At 47.4% G+C, this 13521-nt stretch overlaps 1 protein-coding gene across 3 annotated transcripts in view; it reads left to right on the forward strand.

Moving 5' to 3' along the window:
* The window catches only part of AFAP1L1 (actin filament associated protein 1 like 1), a 67474-nt gene that overhangs the window by 23338 nt on the left and 30615 nt on the right, over positions 1 to 13521 (forward strand). Inside the window, exons 2-6 of one of the 3 annotated variants that reach the window (XM_052643115.1) lie at positions 6025 to 6153; positions 6674 to 6757; positions 7214 to 7297; positions 8052 to 8149; positions 8943 to 9051. In XM_052643115.1, coding sequence (XP_052499075.1) covers positions 6025 to 6153; positions 6674 to 6757; positions 7214 to 7297; positions 8052 to 8149; positions 8943 to 9051 — 504 coding nt within the window. The remainder of the gene's footprint in view (positions 1 to 6024; positions 6154 to 6673; positions 6758 to 7213; positions 7298 to 8051; positions 8150 to 8942; positions 9052 to 13521) is intronic. The other 2 variants (XM_052643116.1, XM_052643117.1) reach the window with 2 other exon arrangements.

The following is a 13521-nucleotide window of genomic DNA, read 5'->3' on the forward strand; positions in this document are numbered from 1 at the left end:
AAATAAAATCTAGTCATAAAAGGAAACCCTGTCCCGATGCCCCGTCTGCCCACGGACAGCAGAGATGACCTGGACTAGGAGCAAAGATGGGAGGTGGGTGCGGTAGGAACTAGTGATTCTTCCTGGGATGGCAGGGACAGGATTCTGGGCTGTATTACTGCCCCTCCAGCTGAAAGATGCTGTCCCTCCACATGGCATGGAGGGAGTCCTTGGGAGGGGAGCACTCTGAGAAAAGGGGCTCTACCGCCTCCAATGGCCATAACCGCACAAGCTCAGTGTCAGGCCCAGGGCCGTGAACAGTCCATGTGGGGAGGGGCTGCTTGCAGAATCCCACAATGTCCTCCTGCCCTGGGAACTCCCTTCCCTTGTGCCTAGCACACCTGAATCTGTTGGGGGGTTACACAGATGAAGAGAACACCATTGAGTTCCCTGAGCACCACCATATGTATCTTTTTATTTCATCTCTACAGCGATCATGTGCAGAAGCTACTGTTTCACCCCCACTGTTTATAGATGAAGAATTGAACGCTAAGGAAAGTTAAGACGTTTCCCCAAGCAGAAAATGGCAGAGCTGGGAGGGGCCCAGATTGTGTATACCCTGAGCTCTCAGCCATTCTTCTATGACTTATCTAAGCATTAAACCTAGTGTAAATTTAACACTAGATATTCTTATTTTCAATTAGTTGTGTGACTGTAGCTAAGTCAGATAAACTCTTGAACCCTCACGTTCCACATCTTTAAAATCAGAGTGTTGGCCTGGGTCATCAAAATATTCAATGAATGGATGCTTGCTGGGCATCTGCTGTGATTGAGGCACAGATTAAGACATGTCCTCACAAAGTCTGTTACCACAACTATGGCAGATCTGTCACTAAATACCATCTGGTCAATACTCTGGAGTGTGTACAATTCTGGGGAATATTAGGAAGCAGCAACAACAATAATATGGCCCTGTTGATGGCTCCAGGCACAGCACCGAACAAAGTGCTCTGCAAGCATCATCATAACCTAGTTAGGCTGGGATCCTAGTATTCTCACTTTACAGATGAGAAAACCATGGCTCAGAGCTCTCTAATGTGCCCATCTTTGTCCAGCTAGGAAGTGGCAGCACAAGAAGTCCAGCTCAGAGGTCTTACCCCAAAGCCCTAATCACTGTGCTCTCCTAAGCAAGCCTTCATGTCCCAGCGAGTTACAGTCGTCTGCAGGGGCTCTTATTCCCACCTTCATTCAGTTGTTTCAGAAAGAGATGTCTAATGACAATTTTTTAAGGAATGAGGGAGGTCTTCCCACAATCTTTATGTTCACGGACATGCCCTCTAGTAGGTTTTCTGGGGGCGTGTTTTTCAGAGGTTGAACCTTGGAATCACCTGGAATACTCCTTAGAAATATAGATTCCTGGGTCCTAGTACATAGCCTACTGAATGAGACTCTCAGATAGGAGGTCCAGCAAACCCCTGGGAGAGGTATGACCATTTGTCATAAGCATTATATCATTATATATATATATATGATTTCTCTCCAAATTAAATTCTTTGATAGCTTAAATCCTTGTGGTTTGAATTATACGGTGTTAAAGATGAAGGTACTCTCAAAGGCACATCTGTGTTCACCACACCTGGAAGCTAGCTTTGGGGGAAGAGTTCCTTATCATCTTTAAAGAACAGAGCACTGGCCAAAAGCTTTCTTGTAACCACGATGTAGAAGCTTCTCCCTGGGATGACGTTCTGCTGGTAAGTCAGGTATAAGCTTGAATCACTTGTTTTTTTCCTCTGAGATCGACATAGTTAGGGCTCTAAAGTTCAGTGGGCTCAGTGGAGAAAGGCCCACTGAGCAGGATCTCAGCCCCACAATAAGGGTCTCCCACTCATCCAGTGAGAGGACTTCCAGATCAAGACCCCCAGTGACTCAGCTCAGCAAGCAAGCTTTGAGGGGCCATCCACCTCCTTCCTGCCCCAACCTGGCCTCCCTTTCTCTGAGCCCAAGTTCTCTGATAGGGGATTCGGGAGTCACAGCGAAATGCAAGCTTTGAAGTCAGAGAGCCTGACCTTACAGCTTACTGGCTGGGTGACCTCAATTCTCTAAGCCTCTGCTTCCTCCCTCATAGAACACAGAGACACCTGTGTGGTTTGCGAGGATTAAATGAGATGATGTGCATTAACTGCCCAGCATAATGGTAACTGCTCAGCTCAAGGAACAGTTCTTGCCCACTAAAGCTACAAGCTGAGCTTTCTCCCAGGCTCGCGCTCCCTCCACCATCTGCTGCCTACCACTTCCTTACAGGCTCCAGAAACCAATGCCACCAGGACAGAGCAGCTCCTCACTCCCCATGTGCTTCTCCCAGATTCACTCAGCATCCTCCTTTGCTCTATTTGGACTATTGTGATCACAGCTCAGTTAAACGAAAAACACTTAGAAGTCAAGAGCCCATGTTAGAAATCCTATCAAGTACCAGAAAAACAAAAGCAAAAAAAGGTGTTATAATGTTTGGGTACTTAAACTCGTGTTTTTAAATGCGCGAAACTCACTCAGAAACTACCTGTCCTTACTTTAGAAGCAGGAGAGCTTTTAGAAGCCAGAATGCTGCCACAAGAGGCACTTGCTGATAGCAGCAAGAGGAAATCTGTGAGATAAAACCTCACAGACAAAAGAGAGGGAGATAGGAAGAGGAGGAAGGAGGGAGAGACGGACAGACAGACTGATTTAAGGAATACAAAGGCTTAGCAATCTGAGATCATTTATGGAAGGACAGCAATTCTCAGAAAGATGTGGCTGGGGACAGGAATGCTTGGGGGTCCCCAAGATGCTTTCCAGGGGTACCCCCAAGGTCACACCTACTTTTACATAGTACTGAGACCTTACATGTCCTCTTCACTCTCATTCTCTTATGGGTACACAGCAGAGTTTTCCAAAGGCTATATGATGTGTGACAGTGCAGTAGCTTTCAAGGTTAATGGGATGTGTGACTATGTATTCTTTTCAATTTTTCCAATGTTTTTAATTCAAGCTTTTCTCAGTTTTCAGTTCAGTTGCTCCGTAGTGTCCGACTCTTTGTGACTCCATGGACTGCAACACTTCAGGCTTCCTGTCCATCACCAACACCTGAAGCTTGTTCAAACTCATGTCCATCAAGTCAGTGATACCATCCAATCATCTCATCCTCTGTCGTCCCCTTCTCCTCCCACCTTCAATCTTTCCTAGCATCAGGGTCTTTTCCAATGAGTCAGTCCTTCACATCAGGTGGCCACAGTATTGGAGCTTCAGCATCAGTCCTTCCAAAGAATATTCAGGACTGACTTCCTTTAGGATGGACTGGTTGAATCTCCTTGCTGTCTAAGGGACTCTCAAGAGTCTTCTCCAACAACACAGGTCAAAAGCATCAATTCTTCAACACTCAGCTTTATAGTCCAACTCTCACATCCATACATGACTACTGGAAAAATGATAGCTTTGACTAGATGGACTTTGTCAGCAAAGTAATGTCTCTGCTTTTTAATACGCTGTCTTGATTGGTCATAGATTTTTCTTCCAAGGAGCAAGCATCTTTTAATTTCATGGCTTGCAGTCACCATCTGCAGTGATTTTGGAGCCCAAGAAAATAAAATCTCTCACTGTTCCCATTGTTTCCCCATCTATTTGCCATGAAGTGATGGGACTGGATGCCATGATCTTAGTTTTCTGAATGTTGAGTTTTAAGCCTACTTTTTCACTCTCCTCTTTCACTTTCATCAAGAGGCTCTTTAGTTCTTCGCTTTCTGCCATCAGGGTGGTGTCATATCATAACTTCTGCATATCTGAAGTTATTGATAATTCTCCTGGCAATCCTGATTTCAGCTTAGGCTTCATCCAGCTTGGCATTTCACATGACGTACTCTGCATATAACTTAAATAAGCAGGGTGACAGTATACAGCCTTGATGTACTCCTTTCCCTATTTGAAACCAATCTGTTAGAACTATGTCTAGTTCTAACTGTTGCTTCTTGGCCTGCATACAGATTTCTTAGGAGGCAGGTAAGGTGGTCTGGTATTGTCCGATCTCTTTAAGAATTTTCCATAGTTTGTTGTGATCCACACATTCAAAGGCTTTAGCAGAGGTAGATGTTTTTTTGGAACTCTCTTGCTTTTCCGATGATCCAGTGAATGCTGGGAATTTGATCTCTGGTTCCTTTACCTTTTCTAAATCCAGCTTGAACATCTGAAGTTCACGGTTCACATACTATTGAAGCCTGGATTGGAGAATTTTGAGCATTACTTTGCTGGCATGCGAGATCAGTGCAACTGTGCAGTAGTTTGAACATTCTTTGGCATTGCCTTTCTTTGGGATTGGAATGAAAACTGACCTTTTCCAGTAATGTGGCCACTGCTGAATTTTCCAAATTTGCTGGCATGCTGAGTACAGCACTTTCTCAGCATCATCTTTTAGGATTTGAAACAGCTCAACTAGAATTCCATCACCTCCACTAGCTTTGTTCATAATGATGCTTCTGTGTTCGTAATGATACTTCTTTGTTCGTAGTGATGTTCACTTTGCATTCCAGGATGTCTGGCTTAAGGTGGGTGATCACACCATCGTGGTTATCTAGATCATGAAGACCTTTTTTGTATAGTTCTGTGTATTCTTGCCACCTCTTCTTAATATCTTCTGCTTCTGTTAGGTCCATACCATTGCTATCCTTTATTGTGCCCATTTTTCATGAAATGTTCCCTTGGTATCACTAATTTTCTTGAAGAGATCTCTAGTCTTTCCCATTCTATTGTTTTCCTCTATTTCTTTGCATTGAGCACTGGAAGGCTTTTTTTATATCTGTGTTATTCATTGGAACTCTTCATTCAAATAGCTATATCTTTCCTTTTCTGCTTTGCATTTCACTTCTCTTCTTTCCTCAGCTATTTGTAAGGCCTCCTCAGACACCCATTTTGCCTTTTTCCATTTCTTTTCTTGGGGATGGTCTTGATCACTGCCTCCTGTACAGTGTCACGAACCTCCGTCCATAGTTCTTCAGGCACTCTATCAGATCTAATCCTAATTGAGATCTAATTCTTAATTTTAAGTGATGTTAAACTCATACTGGTTTCCCAGTATGTATGAAAGGGATTAGCACAGCTGGAAATAACTGTTCAATACACGTGAGCTCATATTATTATGCACAAGTGATTGGCAAGCTGCAAAGAGGGACAATACTACTTCTATAGAGAAGTCAGTCTTTGGCTCTAAGGCAAACCAAGTCCCAAGATACTGCTTTGGGACAGAGAGACATTGATGACATCATGGTCTTGGTATGCTTCAGTCTTTTTGAAGGACTCTGCTCTAGGCTTTGCAACTCTGTGTGGTCTCAGACCAGCAGCGTCAGTTTTAGCTGGGAGCTTGTCAGCAATGCAGAATCTCAGGCCCCATACCAGACCTCCTGAGTCAGAATCTGCATTTTGACAGAATCCCCTGGTAATTCCTTACATACACTCAAGTCTGAGAAACACTGGTGTAGCACAGAGAAAAGAACAGCAACAAGAGTTTTTGGCCAGGGGTGGGAAGGGTTAATGTTTAGTTTGGCTCCTGTCAAGTCACCGGAAACAGAAGGTTCCAGAGATTGAAGTGTATAGACTGATGGGACAGGAAGGCTTCCTTCCTGCCCTGTGTCCTGGACGGCCAGAGCTCCTGCCTGGGACCTGCACTGACCCTTCAGCTCAGTGAGGAAGGACCCTGGGCCTGCAGAGCAGAGGGCAGGCTGGGACAAAGAGAGGGCTCAGTGCCTCTGCTCAGACTAGCTGGAGGCTCAGTCCTCAGGCCAACCCCAGATGAGGTCTGAGGAGGAGGAGCAGGGAGCCGGAAAAACGTCACAGTTAACTGAGCAGGGCTCTCCCACGGGACGCTGGTGGCCAGTGCTGGGACAGCTGTGTGAGGGCCTCTGAGGTCTCTGTGTTGCCCTGGGCCCTGTCCTCTGGCTTCTGCTTCCCCGGGCCCTGCAGGGTGAGGGTGGGGCCCAGACCCTGGACACAGCCATGACCGTGCTCCACGGGCTTCCTCCTCAGTGCTGGAGCAGCTCCTCCCCGAGCTCACAGGGCTGCTCAGCCTCCTGGACCACGAGTACCTCAGCGACACCACTCTGGAGAAGAAGATGGCCGTGGCCTCCATCTTGCAGAGCCTGCAGCCCCTCCCAGGTCAGCCGTCAGCATGCTGCCCAGAGCTTCTCAAGAACTCTCAGTAACTGCCCAGGGCCTGCTGGTAGGAGGAAGTAAACCTCACAGCATGGCAGCTCAGCTCTCTTCATGGTCTAACCAGCGTCCCCATGCACTCCAAGCTTCGTCCACCATAGCCCTGGCTGTGTTCCTTGTCCTCCTCCACCCCTGGCCCTCTACAAACTCACACAACACACATGCCATACATACTCATGTACACACCACTACCACACACTCACACACACAACATGCTCTCACATAGACCTCACACAGTAACACACATCACACATAACACACCCCCATGCTCTATCACACACAACACACTCACTCATCACATACACACAGCATATATGCACAACACTCACACACACTCTGACAGACATATCACATACACATCACACTCTCCTGCACTCAGATGCATGCTCACACACTCCCTCCTGGCTTTATGGGTAGTGCGCCTGCCCCTCCATCTCCACTCAGGCCCTCCTTCTACTCCCCACAGCCTCTCTGCCTCACTGTGTTCTCAGCAGCAAAGCTTCCTCCTCTGCTCCAGCCTTTCCCCAACTTCAAGAGAGCCCACAAGATGGTATGTGTAAATCAAGAGCTCAGTAAACTCTAAAGGGGCTGTGTCCTATCCCACGGGGTTGTAGGGGTCTGAGTGACATGGGGGGGTCACCACTGGGTGAAACTGAGCCTCACTTCCCAGGGACAGTGTCCTCGGCCACTCTCACAGGACTGCTGGCGAATGAAAGGGCCAGCAGTTTGCCGACTGGCCCCCAGCTGTCCCCAAAGCAGCGCCTCTACTGGGCATCCTTTCACTCAGAGAAGGAGATCCTCAGTAACAATGGAAAAAAGGAAACAAAGTTTGAAAGCTCTGGAGATGATGTAGGATATGCACATGCTTTGCAACCTGAGTGCTGTGTCCTGTGCGGGACAGAAGTCTGAGTGGGCGGGGCGGACTAGCCACCCTCGGCGGCGGCAGCAGCAGTCCTGGGCCCCCATGCCCCTCCTCACTGCTGGCCTGCTCTCCCCTTCCGCACAGCCAAAGAAGCCTCCTACCTGTATGTGAACACAGCGGACCTCCACTCTGGGCCCAGCTTCGTGGAGTCCCTCTTCGAAGAATTTGGTAAGCTACTCTGAATCTGTCCCTCCAGCTCATGCACGTCATGCACGTCTACCACCTCAGTCTCTAGAAGGGTCCCCTGCATCTGGGTCTGGCGCTAACATTACAAAATTGAGTCACCTCAGAAAAGTCCCTTTGCCTCTCTGGGCCCTGTCAGGTCTGAAAGTCTAGTCAAAATCCATAGTTATAGGAAATCAGCCCGAGATTTGAGGAAGGGTAGGGCTGAACACACAGGCTGAAGAATGCTGGCAATAGGGCCTTGTCTCGTCTGCTGCTAACATCCATCTTAGTAGCTTCCTGGTCTCCGAGTTGAGCGGTCCGGCAGCTCAGCAGAAAATGGAGCTGTGAGGGACCAGCAGAGGCACCTAGAATATGGGAGCAGCCAAGCCAGGCCGCGTGCAGGGTGTGTGCGATCCCTGATCTATCCCAAGGGAGAACGGCACTATACAACACAGGGAGAAAGCTGTGGGTCAGATGAGAGGATTCATGGACTGACAGACTTAGGGAAAACACCGTGCCTTCATTAAATAACCCTTGGAAACTTCCAAAGCACTGTACCAAACTGCATTATCCCATCTGATTCCCTGATGACACTGGGATTATTGTGACCACTTTATGGATAAGAGGGATGAAGTCACTTGCCCCAGATTACTAATGGAGGAGGTGGTTGGGCTTCCTGACCCCAAGTCTAGTCCTCCTCTCACTCTGCCGTGCTCATCCTCCACTTACTCTGTCCTAATGGCCTGACTCCCCCTAGACTGTGACCTGAGCGGCCTTCAAGACATGCCAGAGGACGAGGCAGAGTCCTGCAAAGGAGCCAGTCCTGAGCCAGCCAAGAGTCCATCTCTGAGACAAGTGAGTTCTTACACTCTCTGGCCCTCTTTTTCTCTGGAGGAGGGAGGGAAACTCTCAACTCTAATGCTGGGGATCTAATGCTGACCATAAGAGATCTACTCTGTCTTCAGTGTGATGGTTAAGGGCAGAAACAGCACTGTGAGAACATTTTAATGATTCATGATGGCATGCTCACTGTGCCAGTGCCGACCAGGGATAATGTGGTAAACTGACCTGTCCCTTCAGGCCCAAAGGACATGCCCACCCCAACTTCTGATTTTAGGAGCACTGGAGGAGTGATGGGGAAAGCTCTGGATCACAAGATGGGTGGCCTCTGCCTTCCTCCCTTCTGCTGTGTGGCAGATCACTTCCGGTCTCTGAGCCTGAGTTTTCACCTACAAAAATGAAGGTCTAGATCACAAACCAAAAATGAAGTTCCCAGCCTTTGGGGCCATGAAATTAGAGCAGGGGGCTCAAATCACATCAAACATTATCTGTTGACTGCATAATTCACTATCATCACCACCATAAATGGTACCAGTTGTTGACCACACATCATATCCTTCCAGTACTCTTGCCTGGAAAATCCCATGGACGGAGGAGCCTGGTGGGCTGCAGTTCATGGGGTGGCTAAGAGTCGGACACGACTGAAGTGACTTAGCAGCAGCAGCATGTCCTTTCATATTCAGAGACTGCATCCTGCCTTTTAGGAGCTCCTGTCCCCCTCGTCCCCAGGCTCCTCCCTGTCACTCTGCCTGCTCCCCATGCTCTCCTGGTCTTTTGGGTTTCACACACCTCCTCTGTCCTCTTTCAGACAGCTGACCTGCCTCCACCACTCCCCAACAGGCCTCCGCCTGAGGACTACTATGAGGAGGCCCTTCCCCTGGGACCTGGCAAGTCCCCTGAGTATATCAGCTCCCACAGTAAGTTCTCGTCCCTGAGGGTTGGGGGTGAGGGGGAGAAGGCTCCTGTCCTGAAGCGCCTGTGTGTCCTGCTGGGGCTAGAGCTCCAAGCCTGGCACCATTCCACCATGCCCACCTACTGGGGAGGAGCGTGGGAGACCGTGACCTCTCCTGTGACAGCCTGGGTGGGCGGGCCAGTAGGCATGGCCTGGGGCTCCAGACCCACTTCTATGTGACCTTGAACAACCCTCTGCCCCTCTCTGGGCTTCTGTTCCTCTACCCTTGAAATAAGAAAGAGGGGCTGGATACACACATATCAAGGTACTGGGCGGAAGTTCACGTGTGCTACGGCCCGGAATAGGGACTTAACATTGCATACAAGAAACTCTACTATGGTTTTTGGGTGATGCACCATGTGCAGCTGAACCTGCATCAGACTTCTGTGTCCCGATACCCTATCATTTGGCAGCACAGAGGAATATTCTTCAACCATCAAACAATACATGAGACAGGTCTGTCTGGGCTGATCAGAAATGAATCCCAGGATACATACTGAAAAAAAAAGTCAAAATACTGCATGTAACATGATCCCATTCGCTTTTAAATAGGGTACTCACACAGGCATTTAACAGTTTTTCTAGGATATGCAAGAAACTCTTGACAGTATTTTCCTATAGGAAATGAATGAGCAGAAATCTGGGTGAAAGGGAACATATTTTCCCATTCACACTCTTTTGTTGTGATTGTGCTTTTCATCATGTGGTAGTGAAATACACATGACGTAGAACTGACCACTCCAACCGTTTTCAGGTGTCCAATCACTGGCGTTTAGTGCACTCACAGTGTTGCGTAGCCATCAGCACTATCAAGTTCCCAAACATCTTCATTAGTCCAGAAGGAAAACCCACACTCAGAAAGCAGTCGCTTCCTGTTCCCCCTCAACCAGTCTGCTTTGTCTCTATAATTTGCCTTATCTGGATATTTCATTTAAACAGAATCATACAATGCGTGGCCTTTCATGTCTGAGTGACTCCATTCAGCATAGTGCTTTGGAGGTTCATTAATGCCATCGCATGTATCAGTACTTCCTTTTTATAGGCAAATAATACTCTACTGTATGAATATACCATATTTCGTTTATCCATTTGTCAGTTGATGGACATTTGGGTTGTTTCCATCTTTGGGCTATTATGATATACTATTCTTATGATTAATAAACTAGTTCAAACAAAACTAGTAAGATGGTGGACTTGGACCAGGTGATCCATGGCCCTCTTCAGACTTGGGACCTATGTCACTGCCAGCAGCTGTTTATGTGAAGCAGCTGACTTTATTTTATCCACTTGAGGACAGAGAAGCAGGGGATGAAGTGCTGCTAGACCCTGAATCCCAGGACAAGCCCTCAGCTGGGTGAGGCTCTTTCCCCTCTGCAGAGAGTTCAGATGGGGCAGAGAAGCTGCCTCCTCGAGCAGCGGGGGTCCTGGGGTGGGAGGGAAGGGAGTGCCTCAGGAAAGGCCAGGGACCTTGTCCAGGAAGAGGGCGCCATGCCCAACAGGAAGTATTCTTGCCCTCGCACACTGTCCAGCCTGCCAGGTGTCTGAGGGCTTTCGGTGCTCCCTCTCTCTCCCTCCTGCGCCTCCTCCTTTTCCACCCTCACTTCTGGCCTGAGTACCCAGTCCACCCCACAGGGATGTCTCTAGCATCTGAGACTCAGGATGTCTGCTGGCAAAAGCAGGCTGCGAGCCTCACTTGAGAGATATAACTGGGCACCCCAGTCACTGGGAATTTGAGTGCTGCCATCCTCAGGAAAACAATAGGGCTGAGAGCCCAGAGCAGTGCTCTGAGGAACAGCGTGGTGTGACAGCAAGTTGGTCTGAAAGAAGGAAGGCTTCCTGGAGGAGAGGGTGGGTACCTGTCCCCTGAGCTGGCAACTTCAGTTCTAATCCAGGGTCTATCACTAGAAAAGTGTGTGGCCTCAGTTTCTTCATCTATGAAGTGGGTCTGATACCTCCCTCCCTGCACTGCAGAAACCAAGATATAATAGTTATAATGATGTCTAGCATTTATTTCGGAGAAGGCAATGGCACCCCACTCCAGTACTCTTGCCTGGAAAATCCCATGGATGGAGGAGCCTGGAAGGCTGCAGTCCATGGGGGTCGCTGAGGGTCGGACACAACTGAGCGACTTCACTTTCACTTTTCTCTTTCATGCATTGGAGAAGGAAATGGCAACCAGTGTTCTTGCCTGGAGGATTCCAGGGACAGCGGAGCCTGGTGGGCTGCCGTCTATGGGTCGCAGAGTTGGACACAACTGAAGCGACTTAGCAGCAGTAGCAGCAGCATTTGTCTAAGATGTTTTATGTGCCAGGCTTTATACTAAGAGTTCATATGCATTATATCACTAATCCAAGGTAGGAACTGTTCATGTCAATTTTATAGGTAAAGAATCTGAAATACGGAGAAACTGTGTTTTCTTTCCAAGGTCACTCAGTAAATAATGGAGATAGATTTGAACTCAGATCTGATTAACCCCAAAGCACATGCCCTTAACCCACTGAGCTTCAAAGTATGCTCCAGAGACCATCCGTATCAAAATAATCTTAATTGTTTAAAAAAAAAATCTGATTCCTTGGAATTCCATACATTTTCTATTTTTACATATGTTTAGAACCATCCAGTTAAATAGGTTTTTCCATAGTGCAGATTCCTCAGTTCAGCCCACACCAGTGACTCAGAATCTCTGGAGATATAGTTCAGGGATCTAAATTTTTTTTTCCTTATTTATTTTTAATTGGAGGTTAATTGTTTTACAGTAGTATGTTGATTTCTGCCATATATCAACATGAATCAGCCATAGACATCTGCATTTTTTAAAAGACCCCAAATGAATATAAGTTGGTGTAGCCATTAAAGGAAAAATATGGAGGTTCCTCAAAAAACTAAAAATAAGTTACCATATGATCTAGCAACCCCACTCCTGGGCATACACCTGGAGAAAACTCTAATTCGAAAAGATACATGGGGCTTCCCTGGTGGTCTAGTGGTTAAGAATCCACCTGCCAATGAAGACGACATGGGTTCGATCCCTGATCCTGGAAGATGCCACAGGCCAACTAAGCCTGTGCGCCACAGCTACAGAGCCCACATGCCCTAGAACCTGTGCCCTGCAACAAGAGATGCCACTGCAATGAGAAGCCTGCCCAGTGCAATGAGAGAAAGCCCTAGGGCAACAACGAAAACCCCGCACAGCCAAAAATAAATAAATATGAAAAAAGAAAAGATAATGTAACCCTGATGTTCATAGCAGTGTTATTTACAACAGCCAAGACATGGAAGCAACCTAAACATACATCAACAGATGAATGGGTAAAGATATTTTATACACACACACACACACACACACACAATGGAATATTACTCAGCCATAGGAAAAAAGAATGAAATAATGCCACTTGCAGCAGCATGCACAGACCTAGAGGTTTTCATACTGGGTGAAGTAAATCAGAGAAAGACAAAGACCTGAAGATATTACTTATATGTGGAATCTGAAGTATGATACAAATGAACTTATTTACAATACAGATACAGACTCAGACATAGAAAATAAATCTATGGTTACCAACGGGTAAAGGAAGGGATAAATTAGGATTTGGGGATTTAATAGATCAAGCTCGTAAATACAAAACAGATAACCAGCAAGATCCTATGTATAGCACAGAGAACTATATTCAGTATCTTATAAAAATAATGGAAAAGAAAAATAGAAGACCCTTGGTAATTGTGATATAAAATACAATTTAGGATACCTCCATTGCTATACTATACTGACTCTCATGAATGGGAAAAGTGAGAAAATTCAGCATTAGCAGCTATTGTATGTGTTGAATATATTCACTATTATATGTATTGTTATTTCTTCTAGTCCTCCTCCTCCTCTGCAGGTTTAGAAGGAGAGGAAGGGGTGGATGCGTTAAGAAGTGAGCAGCGGGGCTGAGGTGGAAGAAGACGAGACAAGGGCAAAGCAGAAAGGGGGGCTGGGCCCAGGTGCTGGGACACCACTCCTCCGTCCAGTGACTGGAACTGCGACCAAGACACACACACACACACACACACACACACACACCAGTGTTCTGGGTCAGAGGAGAGAGGCTGACCACGCCCTGCCTGGGAAGGTCAGAGGGAAGATCTTCAGGCTGGGTACTGGAGGCTGAGCAGGAATTTTCTAGCTGTTGCTAAGAGGGCACAGGGAAGAGCATGAACATAGGCCTGGAAGTGTGACAGGGCCCAGTAGGGCCATTCTGGGTGACAGGAGCATAGGGGGCAGGTGTGGCGCTAAGGCAGTTGAGATATGGAGAGGAGGCCCCACACTCTGGCCAGGCAGTGGCTAGAAGCTCCACTCCCTCTTCCCTGAGGAGGACACCATGTCTAAAATCTTCACCAGCCCTGGCACCTGGAGTCTGCCTGCATTTCTCCAAGTACTGCTCTTTCTGCC

This window comes from Budorcas taxicolor, chromosome 7 (genome assembly GCF_023091745.1).
Source record: "Budorcas taxicolor isolate Tak-1 chromosome 7, Takin1.1, whole genome shotgun sequence".
NCBI classification, from domain to species: Eukaryota; Metazoa; Chordata; class Mammalia; order Artiodactyla; family Bovidae; genus Budorcas; species Budorcas taxicolor.